Below are 20,029 nucleotides of genomic sequence, written 5' to 3' on the forward strand. Positions count from 1 at the left end.
CATCAAATCCAAAATAGCTCGATCCCTATTTGGCTCCTCAACGTACTGCTCCGGAAACCCATCTCATACACACTCCAGGAATTCCTCCTCCAGAGCATTAGTGCTGATTTAGTTAACCCCGTCTATATGTAAATTGAAGTCGCCCATTATTACTGTAATACCCATGTTACATGCAGCTCTAACTTCCTGTTTTATAGCGTGCCCAACATTACCATTGCAATTTGGTGGTGTATAAACAACCCCCACTGACCATTGCTGTTTCTTAGCTTCACCCAAACTGATTCTACATCTTGATCCTTTGATCTAAGATCCTTTCTTACCAATATACTGATCTTGTCCCTTATTAAGTGCTACCTCACCTCTTTTTCACCTAGCAGTATATACTTGGATATTTAGTTCCCAATCTTGGTCACCCTGCAGCCACATCTCCATAACGGCAACTAAATTATACCCATTTACCTCAATTTGTGCATTAAAAGCATCAACTTTTTTTGCGAATGCTATGTGCATTCAGATGGGGTGCCTTTAATTCTGCTTTTTTAGCTTTATTCTCTATTCTGATCCTATCTGATGCTTGTTTATGCTTCGTCTTAGATTTTTGCTTTCTATTTTTCTAATTCCTTTTTTGCTACCTGTTTTGCTTCCCTCAAATCTGAGCTCCCTCTCAGGTTCCCATCCACTGCCAATCTAGTTAAACCCTCCCCAACAGCACTAGTGAATCTCACTGCGAGGATGCTAGTCCCAGTCCTGCTAAGATGCAGTCTTGTCCATCTTGTACAGGTCCCATCTGTCCCAGAACTGGTCCTAATGTCTCAGAAGTTTGATGCCCACCCACCTACACCAATTCTCCAGCCACATCTTCAATCTCTCAATTCTCCTATTTCTATGCTCACTGGCAAGTGGGACTGGAAGCAATCTTAGATTACTGCTTTTGAGGTCCTGCTTTTCAGTCTCCTTCACAGCTCCCTGAAATCTGCTTTCAGGACCTCATCCCCCTTCCAACCTGCCAATGGTATCGACATGGACCACAACTTCTGACTGTTCACCCTCCCCAGAAGAATGTCTTGCAGCTGCTCTGTGACATCCTTGACCCTGGCACCAGGGAGGCAACATACCATGCTGGTGTCAAGTCTATGGCCACAGGAACAGCTGTCTGTTCCTCCAACTAACGAATCTCCCATCACTACTGCAGCTCTTCCCCTCTTCTTCCTCCTGAGCTGCCTGTGGTACCACGAACTTGGCTCTGACTGCACTCCTCTGAGGAACCAGCACCCTCACCAGCTTCCAAAACTTGTGACAGGGATCTCAGGGGCCCTAGTGGAACCTAACCTGAGCATCAGAGAGCAGGTTATTGGTGAGTAAGTGCTGCTTGATAGCACTGTCGCCGACCTATTCCATAACTTTACTGATGATCGAGAGTAGACTGATGGAGTGGGACTTGGCTAGGTTGGATTTGTCCTTTGAGAGGATGGGGCACTCCCGGGCAGTTTTCCACATTGCCGCGTAGGTGCCTGTGATGAGCTCACAGCTAGTTCTGGAGCACAAGTCTTTAGTACTATTGCTGGAATGTTGTCAGGGCCTATAGCCTTTGTAGTATCCAGTACCTTCAGTCGTTCCTTGATACCAAAGGGAATGAATTGAATTGGCTGAAGACTGGCATTTGCGATGCTGGGGACCTCAGGAGGAGGCTGAGATGGATCATCCATTCGGCACTTCTGGCTGAAGACCGTTGCGCTGATGCCCTGGGCTCCCCCATTGTTGAGGATGGGAATAGTTGTGGAGCCTTCTCTTCCAATGAGGAGTTTAGTTGTCCACCACCATTCATGAGTTGGATGCAGCAGGCCTGCAGAGTTTAGATCTGATCCATTGGTTGTGGGGGGTTGTGAAGAATATGTTTTGATAGTCACTTTCCCTTCAATTTTGTCCTTTTCTCCTGGAATCCTGCACTGTGGTGTACTGTTGCATCGGCACCAGCAGTCGTTTTCACCTATTTGTCTATTCTTGTGCCATTATAGACAGAGTGCGTTAGCAGCCTATTATTTTTATTCGTACAAAGTCAACATTTATTGACCATCCCTAATTGCCTTTCAGAAGGTGGTGGTGAGCCACCTTTTTGAACTGCTCAAGAAGCTTGACACCACCCAGTACAAAACAGCCTGCTGGATTGACACCCTCTCCACCACCTTAAAAATTCACTCCCTCCACAACTGACGCACAGTGGCAGCATTGTGTGCCATCTACAAAAGATGCAATGCAGCAACTCACCAAGGCTCCTTTGACAGCACCTTCCAAACCCATGATCTCTACCACCTAGAAGGACAAAGGCAGCAGATGCATGGGAACAGCACCACCCGCAAGTTCCTTTCCATACCACATGCCATCCTGACTTAGAACTATATTACCATTCCTTCACTGATGCTGGGTCAAAATCCTGGAACTTCCTTCCTAACAGGGCTGACTGAAGCGGTTCAAGAAGGCGGCTCATCACCGCCTTTTCAAGGGCAATTGGGGATGGGCAATAAAGGCGGGCCTATCAGCGATGCCCACATCCTGTGAATGAACAAAGAAAGATAAATGTCCTTGGGGTGAAGATACATAGTGCTGCTGGTGACAGAGATCCAGCAATGAAAAGGGTTGTCAAAGGAGTCTTGGTGAATTGCTGCAGTGGATCTGATTGATGGTACAATTCAACTACTGGTAGGGGTGGTGGGATGGGTGTTTCATAGCATAGCCCTAGCATGTGCTAGCCGATATGACTTGACAGCATCACAGTAGAAGGAACATGGGTTTTGCACAAGGCTGTTTTGTAAAGCTTAATTTTCAAACTATCAAATAAACTGCACAGAGATAAAAACAAAAAACTGCGGATGCTGGAAATCTAAAACAAAAACAGAATTACCTGGAAAAACTCAGCAGGTCTGGCAGCATCGGCGGAGAAGAAGAGTTGACATTTCGAGTCCTCATGACCCTTCAACAGAACTGAGCAATATTAGGAGAGGGGTGAAATATAAGCTGGTTTAAGTTGGGGGGGTGGTTGTAGGGGCAAGCAAGCAGTGATAGGAGCAGATAATCAAAAGATGTCACAGGCAAAGGAACAAAGAGGTGTTGAAGGTGGTGATATTATCTAAACGAATGTGCTAATTAAAAATGGATGGCAGGACAGGTACAGCTCTAGTGGGAGTGGGGTGGAAAGACTAACAGGGCAATAAAGGCATAGATTTATAAATAATGGAAATAGGTGGGAAAAGAAAAATATATATAAATTATTGGAAAAAACAAAAGGGAGGGGGTAGAAACAGAAAGGGGGTGGGGCTGAAGGAGGGAGTTCAAGATCTAAAGTTGTTGAATTCAATATTCAGTCCGGAAGGCTGTCAAGTGCCTAGTCGGAAGATGAGGTGCTGTTCCTCCAGTTTGCATTGGGCTTCACTGGAACAATGCAGCAAGCCAAGGACAGACATGTGGGCAAGAGAGCAGGGTGGAGTGTTAAAATGGCAAGAGACAGGGAGGTTTGGGTCTTTCTTGCGGACAGACCGCGGGTGTTCTGCAAAGCGGTCGCCCAGTTTACGTTTAGTCTCTCCAATTTGAGGAGACCGCATTGGGAGCAACGAATGCAGTAGACTAAGTTAGGGGAAATGCAAGTGAAATGCTGCTTCACTTGAAAAGAGTGTTTGGGCCCTTGGACGGTAAGGAGAGAGGAAGTGAAGGGGCAGGTGTTGCATCTTTTGCGTGGGCATGGGGAGGTGCCATAGGTGGGGGTTGAGGAGTAGGGCGTGATGGAGGAGTGGACCATGGTGTCCCGGAGGGAACGATCCCTACGGAATGCCGCCGGGGGGGTGAAGGGAAGATGTGTTTGGTGGTGGCATCATGCTGGAGTTGGCGGAAATGATTCTTTGAATGCGGAGGCTGGTGGGGTGAAAAGTGAGGACAAGGGGGACCCTATCATGTTTCTGGGAGGGAGGAGAAGGCGTGAGGATGGATGCGTGGGAGATGGGCCGGACACAGTTGAGGGCCCTGTCATCGACCGTGGGTGGAAAACCTCGGTTAAGGAAGAAGGAAGACATGTCAGAGGAACTGTTTTTGAAGGTAGCATCATCAGAACAGATGCGACGGAGGCGAAGGAACTGAGAGAATGGGATGGAGTCCTTACAGGAAGCGGGAGCTGTAGTCAAGGTAGCTGTGAGAGTCGGTAGGCTTGTAATGGATATTGGTGGACAGTCTATCACCAGAAATTGAGACAGAGAAGTCAAGGAAGGGAAGGGAAGTGTCAGAGATGGACCATATGAAAATGATGGAGGGGTGGAGATTGGAAGCAAAATTAATAAATTTTTCCAGGTCCTGACGAGAGCATGAAGCAGCACCAAAGGAATCATCGATGTACCGGAGAAAGAGTTGTGGGAGGGGGCCGAAGTAGGACTGGAACAAGGAATGTTCCACATACTCCATAAAGAGACAGGCATAGCTGGGGTCCATGCGGGTACCCATATCCACACCTTTTATTTGGAGGAAGTGAGAGGAGTTAAAGGAGAAATTGTTCAGTGTGAGAACAAGTTCAGTCAGACGGAGGAGAGTAGTGGTGGATGGGGATTGTTCGGGCCTCTGTTCAAGGAAGAAGCTAAGGGCCCTCAGACCATCCTGGTGGGGGATGGAGGTGTAGAGGGATTGGACGTCCATGGTGAAGAGGAAGTGGTTGGGGCCAGGGAACTAGAAATTGTTGATTAGACGTAAGGTGTCAGAGGAATCACGGATGTAGGTGGGAAGGGACTGGACAAGGGGAGAGAGAAGGGAGTCAAGATAACGAGAAATGAGTTCCGTGGGGCAGGAACAGGCTGACATGATCGGTCTGACGGGACAGTTCTGTTTGTGGATTTTGGGTAGGAGGTAGAAGTGGGCCGTCTGAGGTTGGGCGATTATCAGGTTGGAAGCTGTGGGAGGAAGATCTCCAGAGGAGATGAGGACAGTGACAGTCCTGGAAACAATGGCTTGATGTTCAGTGGTGGGGTCATGGTCCAGGGAGAGGTAGGAGGAAGTGTCTGTGAGTTGACGCTCAGCTTCCGCGAGGTAGAGGTCAGTGCGCCAGACAACAACAGCACCACCCTTGTCAGCGGGTTTGATGACAATGTTGGGGTTGGACCTGAGAGTACGCAGTGCATTAAATTCAGAGCGAGACAGATTAGAATGGGTGAGCGGAGCAAAGAAATTGAGACGACTAATGTCAATAAACTGCACATTGTATTTAACCAAGTGACAGAATACTCAATTTTTTTTGCACAAACTTAATTTTAACAGATGAGCAAAAATGTGATTTTGGAATGATTAAAAATTATACGTGTTTTGAATACTTTGTATTTATTGACGAAAGCTGGTTAGAAAATTATATACATTTAAAAAAATTCAAATGATAGCATATTTTGTGGTCGCGAAACATTTTTCCAAAAATAAGAGGCAAAACACTAAAAATATGAAGTAAAAGGCCAGGTAGGCTGTTTCATTTTTTTAATTATCAAAAGAACTAGTCTTGTTGCATAATTAAAACAGATAACAAGAGTAGTGAAATATCACAAGTACTGCATTACATTATTTGGACAGGTGTACCAGACATTAGAAGAAAATGTACACTGGTTGAATTTGTATAACAGGTGGGACAAAAATCTACCGACCTGACCTTGACCAATGCCATAAAGCAAACAAAGTATTGCCTGAAGTATTTTCTGTATGGTAACCACCAAGGGGCAGTGATAATGAATTAAGCTACTTCCTCTCAATAAAAGATTTTCATTTCATAAAAAGTTGGGCTGTTCATTTTCATTTAGCACATTAAACCTTTAAATAATCCCTATTACAATTATTCCAACATGGCAAAGTAAAATGCAAAAGTGTGTCATCCACCTTTCTGCTACAAATCACACAAAAACAACCCATGAAATTCAATGATGCAAATGATCAATCTCACCATAGTGGCTCTTCTTCCAAGGATAGCACTGGCATGCATGTTTAAATGAAGACAAGCCATTCATTTAATAATGGTAAACAATGTTAAAATTTACAGCTCTGTTAAAAGACCATATGTGAGAAGCTTACTATATTTTATGGAAGTGAGCATTTTCACTGCCCAGTTGAGTAGTGAACCAAAAAGGTGAAAAATAAGAGAACGTGCATGTAAATTAGCACTTGGTATAAATCATGTGCAGCACCCCCATACTATGTTTTACTAAGATCCCAGGGCTTCTTTATTCTCAGTAGACTGGTTGTTTAAACTGGTGGGTTTTAGTTCCATGCCCACTTGTCTGAAACTCACTTGCATCCATAAATTTTAAAATTTCCATAGTTATGAAACAGCATGGCTAACAGTAAATATTCATGGCTACCAGTAAATATTCATGGCTACCAGTAAATATTCAGATATCCATTGCTTCTTGTAACTGGTTCAAATCAATGAGAGAATAAGTACAAGTTGATTTTTTATAATTTATAACGAAGTTTCTGAAAGCTTGTTTTTTTTTTAAAAGTCTGACCATTGTAATTATTTATTGTAAATTGTATTGGGCTAAATTGGATTTCTGAATGCCAGATTTTCTTCCTATATGTATTACAATTCCCTTCATGCACAGGCTATGCAAACTGTAAGTCAGAACCAAAGGCATCAGCATTTCAACTTATAGCAAAAAAAGTAGATATTTTCCAAAGGCAGGGTTTTATTTAATAATTAGTTCTGTGAAAGCATTTCTTCACCTTTGATGTGTGACCCCTGGCTTAGTAATAATCATTCCCCGTATTTCCTTCTCCCCTCCTCCAAAACCATTTTATAGCCACAATTGTTGGATGCAGCTTTGGGAAACAAATTTGGTTCCACTGTATTCATACTCTGTAATTTTCTAGGCTGTCTTTATCAGTAACCCAAGCCCACTAACTGCATGCCCCATAAAATCTACTGCATAAGTAAGGGTATTCAACAAACAAGAAATCTGCCTATATTTGATCAGAGAATATTTCACAGTCATCTGCACATGCAAATCATTGACATTGTGTATTTTATTTAGAGGAACAGAAAGATGCCTAAAATACATGATTCTGACAAAAATCTGGAGTGCTATGTACTTATTGAAATGCAAAAGACATGCTTAAAAATGGTATATAGTCTAATAACTGTAGATAAGAATTTTCCATTTCCATTATTTATTAAGTACAAAATAAATGCCATACGAATATATTTAAAAATACCGAATTGCGTCTAGTTCAGAACCATGAATGCAAACAACTATATTACATAAAATGTTTGATTTCAAGTTTGGGTATCATTTAATGGATAAAAAAGTGGGATGATTCCAACAGATATAAATCCCAATAACTGTAATATACACAATTCATTGTGTAGTTTACAGTCCGTCACTAGAACATGTGCAGGGTGAATAGAAAGGAAGGGCACAGTGAACGGGGGGGGAGGGGGTCGGGACGCGAGGGGGAGGGGGTCGGGGCGCGAGGGAGAGGGGGAAGGGGATGGGGCGCGGGGATGGGGCGTGGGGGGAGAGGGAAGGGGCGCAGCGAGCAACGGAGAGGGAATGGGAGGAGCGAGGCGGGGGACAGGGAACGGGAGGAGCGAGCAGGGGAGAGGTAATGGGAGGAGTGAGCTGGGGAAAGGTGACAGGAGGAGCGAGCTGGGGAAAGGTGACGGGAGGAGCGAGTGGAGGAGAGAGAAGCGAGTAGAGTGTGGGAGAGGGAAGACGATGGAGTGAAAAAAAAAATGGAAAAGTAGGGAGGGATTGCATGTGTGGGGGAGTGGGGTGGGATAGAGAGAGAGAGAGACAGACTTTCAGCCATTTCTGTAAAGCCTTTGCCAGCATCATTACAAAGAATGCCACTTGTCTACTTGCTTTCCTGTGAGCCAGTACAATCCTTTGGAAAGTACAAATATGTTTCTTTCCATTCTCTCATTCTGCAATTCGGTCATGGTCACTTTTGGAAATACCCTGGTTATTTGTTAATCAGAAGGACAAATCAAGCACTATATGTTTCCACTTGGCTTGGTGCCTTAGCAAATATGTTTACCATTTAACAAGAAAAATGATACAAGTGATCGAGAAGTTTTCATGTTGCAAGTGAGGTTTTATGACGACAGCAGAATTATAGTAGTGATGCAAGCTAGGAGCAGCCCCTTATCTGGTTGTGGGATCTCTTCCTGTTTGGCTTGCAGCAGTGTGTGTTTCTGGTCAAGTTGCTTCCGGCAGGCTCAATGGAAGTGGAAGATAGAACTGCTCTGGGAAGTCCAGGGGTGGTTTGCTTTTCTTTTCTGTTAAGTGTTGCCTGCTTCCTCAGTCTCTAGGCAAAGGAATGATAGTAATGTGCAGGAAATTGTCTGGGTAGCTCAGATGCTCACTGAGCCACTGTAATGGTGTCTCCAGCATTGGTTCAATCCCATGAATCACTACTTGATACTGTTTCTCCATATCTAGTTCAAGCACAAACAAAGCCAAGTTACATAAAACATTCACAGTTAAATGTAAATATCTAATCTCACAAAACTCTTGAACAGCTCCTTAATTAATATGATCCATAGTAATTCATGTTTTTATGGAAAAACTGATGAATTAGCACAGCTATTTGGATATGACAGCACTAACTCAGAGTATGTCCTCAAATTGTACACTTCTAATTTCAGGATTAGGCTTCATATTTCAGTATGTATTACATTTCAAAAATGGAAGTTCTGTTGTTAATGCATATTATTACAGGTTAATTTGCAGAGCATCACTTGCAAAAATATCTGTCCACCATGCTTCTTATAGGCTTTTAACCAAACCACTTCCTACCTAGTGCTGACATTGCCTAATTTTATCGCTCGTGAACTCCCCATGGTGTATCTTTGTTACATGCTGCTCAGTAAGTTCATTTAAAAATTGTAGATCAGCCACTTAAAATTGGATTTGCTTTAAAACAGGGTTGTTACACAACTGTGTCAAGTAATGTCAGAAAAATGATGATGGTAACGATTGGTGCAAAGTCCACACTGTGCTTACTCATATGTGTGCCCATGCCCAAGTAAAACCTCTAATGCACAAAAACTTTTTCAATTCAATAAAATCAGCATCAGATGATGATCTGTGTTTGGATGGGAACCTCAAACTCTCCATTGCTTAAACATGGGAAGTTAAACTGAAGGTACAAGACAAATACAGTAAATGAGACTTGCAAAAAAAAAAAATGGCTTTAACTTACATATTTTCCAAAATTAGTGGGAAATGAAAAACAGAATACGAGGCAACTCTTATAGTGGAGTTGAAAGGCTGGACAGTTTTGTTTAGGTTCTGACAAATGCTTAAACATTATTCTATTCATCAGTAAAAATCTATTTAATTGAATCCATCTACATGAAAAACCACAGGCTGACGTCTATAGCCCATACATCACGGAGAAAGATTTTGCCATGGCAATTGCAGTAATAGCCAGTGGGTCAGGTCAAAGAGGATTAACCAAGCCAGGATACACCAAAGGGAGACATCAAACACTCATTTTAAAAGGGTAATTAATCTTGAAAGAAAACTTGGCCTAATGTTTCCTGGTGAATGAGATTTTAATCTTACGAGCAATACATGATGTAGCAGTAAAACAAATATATATACACAAGGTTTAAGTGCTTTCATCCTGTGATAGTGAACAAACGGAGTGTTGTTTATCATAAAAACGCAAATCCATAAAGGAGTACACATTAAGCAAATTTGTATCAAATTTTATAGGGATAGTCAAAGCGCAGGCTTACATATAGAATTGATTAAAAATAAATCAAATGTCACTTTCTCTTTTCTTCTCTATTCCAGTCCTTTCAAAAGGTCAAACATTTTGAAGGCCCTGTGTTTTTCCAGATGTCTTAGGTTGTCATTGGATCAGCAAAGGACAATTCTGATTAGTGACCATCTTCCTTGATGTCACATTCGCAGTGCACAACATGAGGAGAAAAATAAAGTTTTGTCGGGGTCTTCGATCAGCATTTATGCCATCGGTTGAGTTGTTTGCCAATTCTGATATTTTCTTTAGAAGAAAATATATAAAATCACCTGGCCAAGAGCCCATTCTCTATATGCACATGGGATAACAGAAGGCTTATCAATTGTATAGGGTATCACAGTGAAGCCTGATCCTATTCTCGCCTGTCGTTTATGTTTGCAGGCGCCATTGCATTGCAATCTAGTGCTGGAACACTGGCTGAGTGTTCCCTTACTAATACAGAGGAATTAGGTCAATTCCAAAATTTATCATCATCCTGCATGAAACCAGTTTACTCACCATAAATGAGGGTTCAAACCTGGAACTTTCTTGATCTGCATGATTCAGGTGTTTATTGCCTTAACCAGTTGGCCCAAGGTGACCCCCAAATGTTACCGCATTTAGAGAACAAATTCAGTTTTGAAATCTACTTTGGAACAATTGACTGTGGAGGTGGAACTGCAAGGATCTGGGCACACAATATAAAATCCAGAAGGCTCTTTGATGGGAGGGAAAAAGGTAGAAGATAAAAGATGGAGGATAAAGCAATTGTTGATTTGTGTCATTGTTATCAATTGAGAAGAAATATACCCTGATCCAAGAACGCAATCATCTTTGGAGCCCTTTCTGGTTGTCATTTAGTTCTCAGGTGTTTATATAGGCCTTCATAATTGGTAAACGGACAAAATTAGTCCAGTGAGGAGAGGCCGGGAGCCCATATATAAAATGCAGCACATAATTGATTTTTAAAAATTTTAAGATTGATTTCATTTATATTTGAGGTATTACATTTATTCAGTGATCATTTTCACATTTAACACGGAGTTTAGAAACATTTTCATATTTATTCAGCAGAGGTTAGTGTTTGGTGAAAAGGGGCATCTGGTTAAACAAATCACAGTACAATGGAAATTTATTACACAGGAGACCTCCATTTGGCCATCATATCTGTGCCAGCTGAAAAGAACAATGCAGCCTTGTTCCAACTCTTGCTCCACACCCTTGTAGGTTTGGCGCTTCAAGTACATATCCAAGTACCTTTAAAAGCAATGAGGGTTTCTGCCTCTACCACTCTTTCAAGCAGTGAGTTTAGGACTCTTCCCCCCCCGCCAGGTGAAAAGATTTCTTAACTCCCCTCTAATCCTTCTACCAATTACTTTAAAATTTCTGTGCCCCCCGCACCCCCCAACCCAGTTATTGGCCTCTCTGCTTATGGAAACAGGTCCTTCTTATCCACTCTATTGTGGCCCCTCATAACTTTTAAAAGCCTCAACTAAATCTCCTGAGCCTCCTCTGCTCCACAGAAAACACCAGTGTATCCAGCTTTTCCTCATAGCTAAAATTCTTCAGCTCTGGCAACATCAGTGTAAATCATCTCTGTACCCTCTCAAGTACTACCACATTGTTGCTAATAATGTGGTGACTAGAAGTGCATGCAGTACTCCAGCTGTGACATAAGTAGCATTTCATACGGTTCTAGCATAACCTCCCAGCTCCTATATACCCAATAAAGGAAAGCATTGCACCTGGTTTCTCAATCACCTTATCTACCTGTCCTGTTACTTTCAGGGATCTGTGGACATGCATTCCATGGTCTCTCTACACTTCTCAGTAAGCTACCATTTACTGTGCATTCCCTTGCCTTGTTTACCCTCTCCAAATGCATTACCTCACACTTCTCTGGATTGAATTCCATTTGCCACTTTTCTGTGCATCTGAACAGTCCATCAATATATTTCTGTCGTCCACATCTTTCTTCCTCACTGTCAATCACATTGCCAATTTTTGTCTCATCTGTAAATTTCTTAATCCTAATGCGGCCTATATTGAAATCTAAATAATCAATATATTCCATGAAAAACAAGGGACCTAGTACTGAACCCCGCAGAACACCAATCAAAACAGTCAACCTGCCACAAAAACATCTGTCAGCATTACCTTTTGCTTCCTGCCACTGAGCTAATTTTGGAGCAAATTTCCCATTTTTCCTTGGATTCCATGGACTTTTACCTCTTTGATCACTTTGCCATACGGAATCTTGTCAAAAGCCTTGCTAAAATCCACAAAGACTACACCAATTGTACCACCTTCATCGACCCTCCTTGCTACCTCCTCAAAAAATACAATCAAGTTCGTCAGACATGACCTTCTCTTAACAAATCCATGCTGACTGCCCTTGATTTATCTGTGCCTTTCTAAATGGCAATACTGTACCTCAGAATTTTTTCCAATAATTTGTCCACTGCTGAGGTTAGGCTGACTGGCCTAAAAAGTAATTAAAAAGGAATGAAACTGGATGGACCATCCGGCATCGACCTAGGGACCCCAAATGACAATGGCAAACCCAGCAAAAAGGGAGAAATGGCAAATTGGGAGAGCTGTCTCACAGACCAATCAAGTTACAGCCTGACAGAGTCATACTCATGGAATCACAGCTTGCAGACCATGTTCCAGACACCGCCATCACCATCGCTGGGTATGTCCTGTGCCACCAGTAAGACAGACCCAGCAGAGGTAGCGACACAGTGGTATACAGTTGGGAGGGAGTTGCCCTGGGAGTCCTCAACATCGACTCCGGCTTCCATGAAGTCTCACGGCATCAGGTCAAATATGAGCAAAGAAACCTGCCGATTATCATGTATTGCCCCCCTGCCTTCAGCTGATGGATCAGTACTTCTCCAATTTGTGAAACATTGAGTGTGGCAAGGGCACAGAATGTACTCTAGGCGGAGAACTTCAATGTCAGTCACCAAGAGTGGCTTGGTAGCACCAGGACAGACCGAGCTGGCTGAGTCCTAAAGGACATAGCCGCTAGACTGGGTCTGTGGCAGGTGGTGAGGGAACCAAGAGGGAAAAATATACCTGCCTGCTACAGGTAGTTTTGTCCATGATGGTATTGGTAGAAATGACCACCTGTCCTTGTGGAGACAAAGTCCCATCTTCACATTAAGGAAACCCTCCATCGTGTTGTGTGGCACTACCACCTTGCTAAATGGGATAGATTTCGAACAGATCTAAGAACTCAAGACTGGGAATCCATGAGGCGCTATGGGCCATCAGCAGCAGCAGAATTGTACTCAACCACAATCTGTAACCTCATGGCCTGGCATATCCCTCCTCTACCATTACCATCGAGCCAGGGGGTCAACCCTGGTTCAATGAAGAGTAAAGGAGGGCATGCCAGGAGCAGCACCAGGCATACCTAAACATGAGGCATCAACCAGCTGAAGCTACAACACACTACTTGCATGCCAAACAGCATAGGCAGCAAGTGATAGACAGAGCTAAGCGATTCCACAACCAACGGATCAGATCTAAGCTCTGCAGTCCTGCCACATCCAGTTGTGAATGGTGGTGGACAATTAACCAACTCACTGGAGGAGGAGGCTCCACAAATATTCCCATCCTCAATGATGGAGGAGCCCATCACATCAGTACAAAAGATAAGGCTGAAGCATTCGCAACAACCTTCAGCCACAAGTGCCGGGTGGATGATCCATCTTGCCCTCCTGCAGAGGTACCCAGCATCACAGATACAAATCTCCAGCCAATTCGATTCATTCCATGTGACATTAAGAAATGGCTGAAGGCACTGGATATTGCCAAGGCTATGGGCCCTGAAAATATTCCAGCAATAGTACTGAAGACTTGTGCTCCAGAACCTGCCGTGCCCCTAGCCAAGATGCTCCAGTACAGCTGTAACACTGGCATTTACCTGGCAATGTGGAAAATTGCCCAGGTATGTCCTGTACAGAAAAAGCAGGATAAATCCAACCTGGTCAATTACCACCCCATCAGTCTGCTCTCGATCATCAGTAAAGTGATGGAATGGGTCAGCAACAGTGGTATCAAGTGGCACTTGCTTAGCAATAGCCTGCTCACTGATGCTCAGTTTGAGTTCCACCAGAGTCACTCAGCTTCTGAGCTCATCACAACCTTGGTTCAAACATGGACAAAAGAGCTGAACTCCAGGGGTGAAGGTGAGAGTGACTGCCCTTGACATCAAGGCAGCATTTGAGCGAGTGCGGCATCAAGGAGCGGTAGCAAAACTGGAATCAGTGGGAATCAGGGGGAGAAAACTCTGCTGTTTGGACTCATACCTAACACAAAGGAAGGTGGTTGTGGTTGTTGGATGTCAATCATCTGAGTTCCAGGACATCACTGCAGGAGTTCCTCAGGGTAGTGTCCTAATCCCAACCATATTCAGCTGCTTCATCAATGACCTCCTTTTCATCATAAGGTCAGAAGTGGGCTTTTCGCTGATGATTATGCAATGTTAAGTACAATTCGCGACTCTTCAGATACTGAAGAGTCACTAATGGTATGTCCAAATGCAGCAAGACCTGGACAATATCCAGGCTTGGGCTGACAAATGGCAAGTAACATTTGTGTCACACAAGTGCCAGGCAATGACCATCTCCAACAAGGGAGAATCTAACCATCGCCCATGACATTCAATGGCATCCCATCGCTGAATCCCCCACTATCAACATCCTGGGGGTTACCATTGACTAGAAACTGAACTGGATGAGCCATATAAATATTGTGGCTACAAGAGCAGGTCAGAGGCTGGGAATTCTGCAACGAGTAATTCACCTCCTGACTCCCAAAGACCGTCCAAGGCACAAGTCAGGGGTGTGATGAAATGTTCTCAAACGACATTCAAGGAGCTTGACAACATCCAGGACAAAGCAGCCCACTTGGTTGGCACACCTTCCACAAATATTAACTCCCTCCACCATCGATGCACAGTGGCAGCATCTGCAAGATGCACTGCAGAAACTCACCAAGGCTCCTTAGGCAGCACCTTCCAAACCCACAACCCACTGCCATCTAGAAGGACAAGGGCAGCAGATCCATGGGAACGCCACAACCTGGAAGCTCCCCTCCAAGCCACTCACCATCCTGACTTGGAAATATATCGCCGTTCCTTCACTGTCGATGGGTCAAAATCCTGGAACTCCCTCCCTCACAGCACTGTGGGTGTACCTACACCACATGGACTGCAGCTCAACACCAGCTTCTCAAGGGCAACTGGGGATGAGCAATAAAGGCTGGCCTAGCCAGTGAAGCCCACATCCTGTAAATGAATAAATAGAAGTATTTATTTGCTCTCTGTTTATCTCATCCAATACAACATATTGCCTCTCCTTAAGCATAATATCTGCATTGTCCCCCTCCTTTGTTAAGACAGATGCAAAGTATTAATTTAGAACCATGGCCATGTCTTCCTCCTCTGCACAGGTTACCTTTTTGGTTTCTAATGGATCTTACTCTTTCCTCAGTTATTCTCTTCCTCTATATATTTCTATCATCTTTAAATTTTTCTTGATTTTGCTTGCAAGTACTTTTTCGTGCCCTCTCTGCTTTCTGAATTTCCTTTTTAATTTCACTCTTGCACTTTGTATACTCCTCTAGGTTTTCTGTAATATTGAGGTCTCGACATCTGACATAATTTCTGCCACAATCAGTCGTGAATGGTGGTGGACAGTTAAACAACTAATTGGAGGAGGAGGAGGCACCATAAACATTCCCATCCTCAGTGATGGGGGACCCTAGTACGTTCGTGCAAAAGACAAGGCTGAAGCATTTGCAACCACCTTCATCCAAAAGTGTCGAATAGATAATCCATCTCGGCCTCCCACTGAGATCACCAGCATCACAGATGCCAGTCTTCAGCCAACTCGATTCACTCCACATGATCTCAAGAAATAGTTGAAACACACTTGATACAGCAAAGACTATGCTTTGACAACATCCCATCTGCAGTATTGAAGGCTTGTGATCTATATCTAGCCATACGTACATACAAACATACAATCTAGGAGCAGGGGTATACCCCTTGGCCGTTCAAGCATGTTCCATCATTCAATAGGAGCATTGCTGATCTGACCGTAACCTCCCGCCTACCCCCAGTAACCCTTAACCCTTTGTTTCTCAAGAATCTATCTACCTCTGGCTTGAAAACATTCAAAGACTCTGCTTCCACTGCCTTTTGAGGAAGGGAGTTCCAAAGACTCTCTACACTACATAAGTTGCTCCAGTACAGCCACAACATGAGCATCTATCCGACAATGTGGAAAATTGCTCAGTTATGTATGTCCTGTCCACAAAAAGCAGGACAAATTCAATCAGTGAATTACTGCCTCATCAGTCTACTCTCAGTAAATAGCAAAGTGATGGAAAGTGCCAGTGACATTGCTATCAAGCCACACTTACATCGGGGCATGTGTGGTCACACAGGACTGGAGAATTGTAATGTTATACACTTGTTTAAAAAAGGGTGTAAGTATAAACACAGAAACTACTAGTGTGGGAAAGCTTTCAGAAGCGCTAATCCAGCACAAAATTAACAGCCACTTAGACATGTAGATTAATTAAAGAAATCCAGAGCAGATTCGTGAAAGGCAAATCATGTTTAACTAATTGATTGAGTTTTTGGATGAAGTGACAGAAAGGGTTGATGAGGGTAATGCAGTGTACATGAACCTACAAAAAGCATTTGATAAAGTGTCAAATAATAGCCTTGCCAGCAAAGTTAGAGCACATGAAATAAAAGGGAAAGTAGCAGCATGGATACAAAGTTGGCTGAGTGATAGGAAAGAGTAGTGGTTAACAGTTGTTTATTGAGGAAAGGTATACAGCGGGATTCCCCAGGGGCTGTTATCAGACCCATTGCTTTCCTTGATCCATACTAATAATCTCAACTTGGGTGGACAGGGCACGATTTCAAAATTTGCAGATGACACAAGAGAAGGTTAAGAAGAGATTTGATAGAGGTGATCAAAATTATGACGGTTCTAGACTGATTAGATAGGGAGAAACTGTTGTCATTGGCAGGAGTGTTGAGAACCAGAGGACACCCATTTAAGGTGAATTGCTAAAGAAATAATGATGACGAGGGAAACTTTTTTTGCAACGGTTTAGATCTAGGATGCACTGCCTGAGTGTGTGGTGGAGGCAGGTTCAATCATGGCTTCTAGAAGGGAATTGGATAAGCACAATTGGTTAATGCATAATAAGCTAAGCAAATATGTGCAGAGGTTACAGAGAAAAGGCAGGGAAATGGAATTTGCTAAGTTTCTCTGTCAGAGAGCCAGCATGGACATGACAGGCTGAATGCTCTCCTTCTGTGCTGTAACCTTATGAAATAAGCCAGCTATTGATTGATAAAACTCACTGAGCCATAGGAAGCTTCATTGCTGTTATCTGATCAACTGACACCCAAGTTAATAGAAAGCAAAAAACTTCCCTAAACAAAACACTTGAAATAGCAATCTAATTTAACCTAAGTTTACTTTCAATTACTAATCCTCACAGGTATAAATCTGATTTATCTAGTGTCCTATCTAGCAAATACTATAATTAAATGCTACATATGTAATCTAAGCAAAGGTTAGTTCTATTTTTCAAAATTATGCACAACAGGAACTTTATTGCTAATCGAAGCTACATGGCACACCAAGCATGCAAATTTACGGCAAGAGTTCTAGTTACTAAACTGGCAAAGTTGTGGAGTGAAATCAAAATCTGCTAATAATGCTTTAAAACTTCAAATTGTCAGACAAATGGTCAGGAATTCACGTGTACAAAATTAGCTTCTCTGTTTGACGCAGTTTACACTGGCAGTGAGCATGCATTTGAATTCAACACCCGTGCAATCAAATGACCAAGATATACGATCTTCTCAAATACACTGTTTATAATGTGAAAGAGCGGAAAATAAAGGCTATTTAGCTTCCATTTGAGAGCATAGTTTTAACTAATTTAAGCCATTTGATATAAACAACCCCATACCTGCAATCTGTTTTTATTCTATAAATTTAAATTCAGAAAGTGAAACACGGCTACCACCAGGCTACCCCAACAGTACTGAATCTTCAATTCTTGTGAACATCTCACCATTACCCTCTTCTACTAAAATCTCCCTACCTCCATCCAGCCCTAATTTCAGACGTAGGAAATTTCAGACGTAGGAAACCTCAGAGTAAGGTGGGAAAGAAGCGGAGTACGGGGGTCAGGCAGTACACCAATGTTCCAAACTCCAACAATCCTAAGTCCAGCCTGCTCACACCCATGCTTCACTATACCATTGTCTATGCTGTCTCAGGTTGTGCCCCACAAAGCCTCTGCAATCTTATTCTCAAGTTCTAAAGTAAAAGCAAAATATTACAGATGCTGGAGATCTGAAATAAAAACAGGAATTTCTGGAAATACTCAGTGGATCTGGCAGCATCTGTGGTGAGTGAAACAGAATTATGTCCAACATCACTCTTCTTTGGGGTTCTTGAGTTTTTCCAGTATTTTCTTTTTATTTATTCTCAAGTTCCACTGGCCCTTCAAGCCACAATGAGCTGCTAAGCTTTGGTCCTACCCTTCAAATCACTCCATGCCATCATCTCACATTTTCTCTCAATTGCATCTCCTCAGGTATTTTCTCAGTGATCTCCTCCAACTTCTCCGTATGCAACTTCTTCAGGCCCTCCTCATTTCAAACTTAGACCCTGAAAGCCTTCTATCTCACTTTCATCCTCCTGCTCAATGTCTACTCTGTCAAACCTGCTCAGGTGTTCCTCAGGGCTTAGGAGCATTCTTGACATCACAGTATCACAGTCTCTTTACGGTGCAGAAGGAGGCTATTCGGCCCATCGAGTCTGAACAGGTTCTCTCAAAGAGCATTCCACCTAGTCCCTTCTCTGCCTTATCCCCGTAACCTTGCACATTATCTCTTTTCAGGTAGCAATCCAATTCCCTTTTGAATACCTCGATTGAACCTACCTCCACCACCCTCTCAGGAAGTTTGTTCGAGGCTCCAATGGCCCTCTGGGTGAAAACTTTTTTTCTCACATCACATTTACTCCTTTTGCCAATTATTTTGAATCTGTGCCCCCTAGTTCTTGATATTCTTTTGAGTGGGAACGGTTTCTCATTATTTACCCTGTCCATACCCATGGAAGTTACTGTTAACAAGCTTTTAAGTGATTGAAACACAAAGAAGTATACAATGCTCTGTGAAGGGCATCCCAATTATTGGACTATTCCTGAGAATAGTGAAAAAAAATCTTGTACCTTAAAATTCAATAAATGCACCCAGATGCTCTTGAATGTAATTAACTTTATGTAATAATTTGATGCATATAATTAAAGAAAAACTTAATTAACATAGTATTTTTCATGACCACTGGATGTTTCAAAGTGCTTGAAGTGCTTTTTGAAGCATAGTCACCAATATAATAGGGGAAATGCAGCAGCCAATTTGGGCACAGCAAACTCCGACAAACAGCAATATGGTAATTACCAGAAAATCTGTTTTGTTTTTGGTGATGTTGATTGAGGGTAAACATTTGCCAGGATAATTTAGTAATTGATATATATGCACTCTGAGAATCTGTGAAATAGTGCCATGGGATCTTTTAAATAACTTGAGCAGGCAGATGGGACCTCAGTTTAACATCTCATCTGAAAGACAGCACCTCCAACACACTGAAATGGGGGACTTGAACATGAAACATAGGCAATACGGCACAGGAACAGGCCATTTGACCCAACCAGTCCATGCTGATGTTTATGCTTCACTCAAGGGCCCTCCCATCAATTCTTATTTAAATCTACTATTGTAGCCATTCATTCCTTTCTCCCTCATGTGCTTGCCCAATTTCCCAATAATGCATCTTTTTTATCATAGGTGTCAGCGTATAAGTTGACCTTTGAAGCCTTGAAAAATCCCTCCAAAAACAGGGGTCAAATTTTATGCCGAGTATAACAGTGAACTGCCAGTGTGGATGTGGCTGGTCACCAATTATAAGATACTGGTAAGTAAAACATCTATTTGTGGGGTGAAAAATTGAGGCTGACTACTAATGCGAGTATAGCATGTCATGGTTGAAGAGGAGGGCCAACTTATATGCTGAGTATGTGCAAAACATGATTTCTGGAGCCGAGCAAAGGGATCGATTTATATGCCGGGTCAACTTATTTGCTGCAATCTACAGTATTCACTTCAACCACACGCTGTAGTAGGGAGTTCCATATTTTTAACACTCTTCAGTGAAGA

The 20,029-nt window shown here is 42.8% G+C and overlaps 1 protein-coding gene across 3 annotated transcripts in view; it reads right to left on the bottom strand.

Annotated features, from left to right (window-relative positions):
- Positions 1-5,478: 5,478 nt before the first annotated feature.
- The window catches only part of atg5 (ATG5 autophagy related 5 homolog (S. cerevisiae)), a 207,288-nt gene continuing 192,737 nt past the window's right edge, over positions 5,479-20,029 (bottom strand). For all 3 annotated transcript variants that reach the window (XM_078542505.1, XM_078542504.1, XM_078542506.1), the window contains exon 8: positions 5,479-8,443. In XM_078542505.1, coding sequence (XP_078398631.1) covers positions 8,307-8,443 — 137 coding nt within the window. In that variant the 3' untranslated portion in view covers positions 5,479-8,306. The remainder of the gene's footprint in view (positions 8,444-20,029) is intronic.

This window comes from Cetorhinus maximus, chromosome 5, assembly GCF_964194155.1.
Source record: "Cetorhinus maximus chromosome 5, sCetMax3.hap1.1, whole genome shotgun sequence".
Classification (NCBI taxonomy): Eukaryota; Metazoa; Chordata; class Chondrichthyes; order Lamniformes; family Cetorhinidae; genus Cetorhinus; species Cetorhinus maximus.